Source organism: Octopus bimaculoides, chromosome 27, assembly GCF_001194135.2.
Source record: "Octopus bimaculoides isolate UCB-OBI-ISO-001 chromosome 27, ASM119413v2, whole genome shotgun sequence".
Taxonomy (NCBI): domain Eukaryota; kingdom Metazoa; phylum Mollusca; class Cephalopoda; order Octopoda; family Octopodidae; genus Octopus; species Octopus bimaculoides.
The window spans coordinates 12927001-12932000 of NC_069007.1; the positions used below are offsets into that span (position 1 = coordinate 12927001).

The 5000-nt window shown below is 34.8% G+C and overlaps 1 protein-coding gene across 1 annotated transcript in view; it reads left to right on the forward strand.

Annotated features, from left to right (window-relative positions):
• The window catches only part of LOC106867681 (cap-specific mRNA (nucleoside-2'-O-)-methyltransferase 2), a 47434-nt gene that overhangs the window by 6961 nt on the left and 35473 nt on the right, over positions 1–5000 (forward strand). Inside the window, exon 4 of the mRNA XM_014912622.2 lies at positions 4748–4945. Within this exon, the coding sequence (XP_014768108.1) occupies positions 4748–4945 (198 nt within the window). The remainder of the gene's footprint in view (positions 1–4747; positions 4946–5000) is intronic.

A 5000-nucleotide genomic window follows, 5' to 3' on the forward strand; every position in this document is an offset into this window, starting at 1 on the left:
TTGTGTGTCTGTGTTTGTCCCCCCAACATCGCTTGACAACCGATGCTGGTGTGTCTACGTCCCCGTAACTTAGCGGTTCGGCAAAAAGAGGCCGATAGAATAAGTACTAGGCTTCCAAAGAATAAGTCCTGGGGTCGATTTGCTCGACTAAAGGCGGTGCTCCAGCATGGCCACAGTCAAAAGACTGAAACAAGTAAAAGAGTATTATTAAGGTGGTGAGCTGGCAGAACTGTTAGCATGCTGGGCAAAATGCTTAGTGGCATTTCGTCCATCCTTACGTTCTGAGTTCAAATTCCGCTTAAGTTGACTTCGCCTTTCATCCTTTTAGGATTGATGAAATAAGTACCAGTTACACACTGGGGTCGATGTAATTGACTTACCTCCTCCTCATCAATAGCAAGCCTTGTACCCATAGTAGAAAGGATTCTTTTTATTATTATCCATAATTAAGGCAATGAGCTGGCAGAATCATTAGCATGCTGGACGAAATGTTTAGCAATATTTCTTCTGTCTTTACACTCTGAGTTCAAATTCTGCTGAGGTTGACTTTGCCTTTCATGCTTTCGGGGTCAATAAATTAAGTAGCAGTGAAACACTGGGATCAATGTAATTGACTAGTCCCCTCCCTCAAAGTTACAGGTCTTGTGACTTCAGTAGAAAGGATTATTATTATTACCTCTGCCTTAGCGAAGACGGGGTATTGTTTTCAGTTGTATTTGTTTGTTTGTTTGTCTGTGGACAAGATATCTCAAGAACTGCTGGATGGATTCGGATGAGACTTTCAAGGATGTATGGCCTTGTGACTGGCACAAACTGATTAGATTTTGGGATCAATCTGGTACCGGACAAGGATTTTGGATTATTTTCCCATTTTCTTTTACTTAATTTTTGAGAGAGACCAGGTTCATTTTTAGTATTCTCGTTAGTGAGAACAGTCCAGTTTATTTCAGATATTCTCATTTAAAAAATCATCTCTGGCTAATCGTTGAGAAAACATTTGTGTTGCCTTGGCGGAGGTTAGCACTCTCTGAGTGCTCTCATTATTATTATTATTATTATTATTATTATTATTATTATTATTATTCAGTAGTCTTATTTTTATCATGTGCTTTCACTGCACTACCAAGCGTAGTTCTGTGTGTCTTGGGTTTGTGTTGTGGTTTGTTGTGGTGCTCTCATTTTTACTGTATTGAGAGTGTTTTATGTAGGATGTGTGTGGTGCCTGGTAGTGCTATTTTTTGTATGTTATATTATTATTATTATTATTATTATTATTATTCATAATTAAGGCGTGAACTGGCAGAATCGTTAGCACACCAGGTAAAATGCTTAGTGGCATTTCGTCCATCTTTACCTTCTGTATTCAAATTCCGCTAAGGTCAGAGTTACCTTTCATCCTTTAGGGGTCAATAAATTAAGTACCAGCTGAGTATTGGGGTCAATATAATTGACTAGTCCCCTCCCCACAAATTTCAGGCCTTGTACTTATAGTAGAAAGGCTTATTGTTATTATTATTATTATTAGTAGTAGTAGTAAAGAGTAAAATGTTCTGAATGACACAACAATGCACTATAATACAAGCAATGGACTATAAAAACTGTTGTAATTTAATCATCCAGAGTCTATGATATGATATTTCGGAATAAAATTCCTTCTTCTGATATCCTCAGGAATTGATGGAGTTGTTGTATGGTTGTTGAGGCAATTATCACTTGTCATTTGTAATATCTTCAAAATAACAGTTAAGAGGTGGGGGGGGGGGGTTAACCCCCAATTAACTTCAGATGCAATTAAGGAAATCTCCATCTTTTCAAGAACAGATGGTAATTAAGAGGATTTATTTATCAAGAAAGTGACACACAAAAAAAAAAAAATGATGATCAAAAGCCCCAATTAGCATGTGATAAAAAATGCTAAGAATAGCAGCGACTCCCTCAATTCCTAGGGATATCTGAAGAAAGAATTTTATTCCAAAATATCATATCAGACTATGGATGATTAAATTACAACAGTTCTTACAGTCCATTGTTTTTATTATAGTGCATTGTTGTGTCATTCAAAGCATTTTATTCTTTACAAACAATACACAATGCTTCAAGCTAACTACAATACTCTCCTAATATTATTATCATCATCATCATCATCATTATTCTGCCTTGTGCCAAATTTGAAATCATTATAATAATAATAATGATTATTATTATTATTATTATTATTATTATTATTATTATTATTATTATTATTATTATTATTATTGTTATTTAGGGTGTGGTGTATTGGCAGAATCCTAAGTACACCATCCAGAATATTTTTCCTGGCATTTAGCAATGTCTCTTATTCTTCTGCAAGGTATTAATTAACAATAACCCAGCCATAAACTAAAATGTCCTTGTATTTGTAGCAGAAATTGTTTCAAGCAGCAAATTGTCGAGAATGGTTAAAGCATCAGATAAAATGCCTTGCAGTATTTGTTCCAGCTCATTGTGACACAGGTGTGGCTGTGTGGTTAAATAGTTTGCTTTGTATTCATGTGGTTTTAGGTTCAGTCCCACAGCAAGGCTCCATGAGTAAGTGTTTTCTGTTGTTGGCCTGATTTGATTAGATCCTAGTATGTGGTTTGTAGCCTGGTTCATTAAAGGAGCATTTTTATGAGTATCACTGCATTAGTTAAATCAATATATTGTGCATTAAATACATACATACAGAGGTACTTACATATAACTGTATACATATATATATATATATGGGAGAATATACAAAAAATAACAACAGACGAGGACAGGTGGTGTAAATAACAAAAGTATATATTAGTATGACGCTCGGGAATACGGAAAGTCTTTGACGTTTCGAGCTACGCTCTTCAACAGAAAGAATACGGAGACAAGGAGAAAAACACGGAGAAAAAAAATTGAATAGTGTTCAGTCAACGGTCAATCATAATAATGTATATATATATATAATACTGTCTAATGATGTGATGTAATAGGTATGTATTGTAAGCGGTAGGGTTGGTTTACCACTAAAACCCTGGCTTGAACTGCAAATGAAACAAAGGTGCTGTTGTAGCCGCCTATCAAAGATGGCTATAAGTGGTTCATCATTGAGTAGGTAGATGTATATTAGAAAGAGAGAAGAAACCAACAGAACATGTGGTAAGACTTTAGAATATTTAATTTAAAATTCAAGCATAATTGCAGAGTAATTATAGTAAATAAGGGATTAAGAAACAATGCGTAAAGTCTCTTACAGCTGTTTCTAGAGTAGCTGAGCATGTGGAGCATATGTCATGGAGCAAAAATCTTTATATAAGCCAACTATCCCTTCTTTGGAGAGAAAGAATTAAGCTTTTAGTTACCATATTTCTTTTGAGATATTCTCTGCTTCTTTCAATTAATTTTAGATACAACAAAGAATTTAGTAAAATAACTTAGTTGTCATTAAACTAGTGTTAGGAACATAAATTGGTGGATGATTTTAATTCAGAACTTTTGAAAACAAGACATTTGTACTACAGAGCCAGAGGTAGTTTCAACCAAGTTGGTATCAAAAGGGTTAAGAATTGTTTTTCTATTATATATTTTAACCCTTCTGTTACCATGTTTCTGTTGAGATGCACTGTGTTTCTTTCAATTAATTTTAAATATAACAAAGAATTTAGTAAAATAACTTAGTTATCGTTAAGCTAGTGTTAAGAACATAAATTGTGACTAAGGTTTGGTGGAAGATTTTAATTCAGAACTTTTGAAAACAAGACATTTGTACTACAGAGCCAGAGGTGGTTTCAGGTGGGTTGGTATAAAAAAGGTTAAAGAATATCCCTAATCAAGGATATTAGTAGTTGTTAATTCATCTGAGATTAAGGAACATCCTTAGTGAAAGATAATAGTGGTTTCTCTTTCTAACACACACACACACGTGTGTGTGCACAGAGAGAGAGAGAGAGAGAGAGAGAGAGATTAACCAAGGAGTTTTCATCATGAGTACTCACTTTGGTTTACTAATAAAACTCTGACTTGAATTGTAACAGAAAAATGTGGTGGTGAGACTGCCTATCTGAGACAGCTGGAAGTGGTTTCTCTTTGAGCAGATAGAGATTCTAAGAGACTCTGTTGGTTTAAAGACTAAACTCTAAACTGATGGGGTCTCTGTTTTTATTCTCTAATGAAATTAAATGTTTTTTTCAAGTGATGCTAAATGAATGCTTTGCATTTTTGTTGATGAAAATAGATTCAATTTTCTTAGCTCATTCAATTTACCCTATCAGTAACGTACCTATAATTTAATCTATCAGTAATGTGGTTGGGAAGCAAGCTTCTAACCACACAGTCACACCTATACAAACAGAAGATAAGGAGTTTAGGTCAAGGTAATCCAATTTAATAGTTTGGGTTACCTAATAAACTATATACAAACATATATATATATACAACAAGATTTTTGGCTCTCAGTTTCCATCCACCAGATCTTACAAGGCTTCGGTCAGTTTGAGGCTATAGCAGAAGAGACTTTCTCAAGGTGCCACACTGCAGGATTGAACCCAGAATCATGTGGTTGGGAAGGAAACTCCTTACTATACAGCCATATCTGCACCTATGCCTATGTTCCACAAATCGAAGCCCTCCTCTTTATCCATTTCACTGTAGCCTTCCTCTTCCAGGTAAAAAAATCTGTTTAGAATTACCAATTTGTCACTATCATGTTCATTCACACATTCTTTGTGCCTTTCTGTCTTTGTTTGTTGTCAAGGTAACAGCAGATGGCAGTATTGATTGCCAGAACAACCCATCGATGCAAGAATCTATTGTCTCTCAGTTACATTACTGTGAGACATTTGCTGCATTGAAACTTCTTGGTAAAGGTGGCTCGTTCGTCATCAAATTCTTCACCATGTTTGAAAACAACACAATTGGATTGATGTACCTCTTAGTCAAGTTCTTTGAACAAGTTAGTACTGCTTTTGTTTTTGTTATTTTTTTTTACTTTGTTTATTGTTATTGTT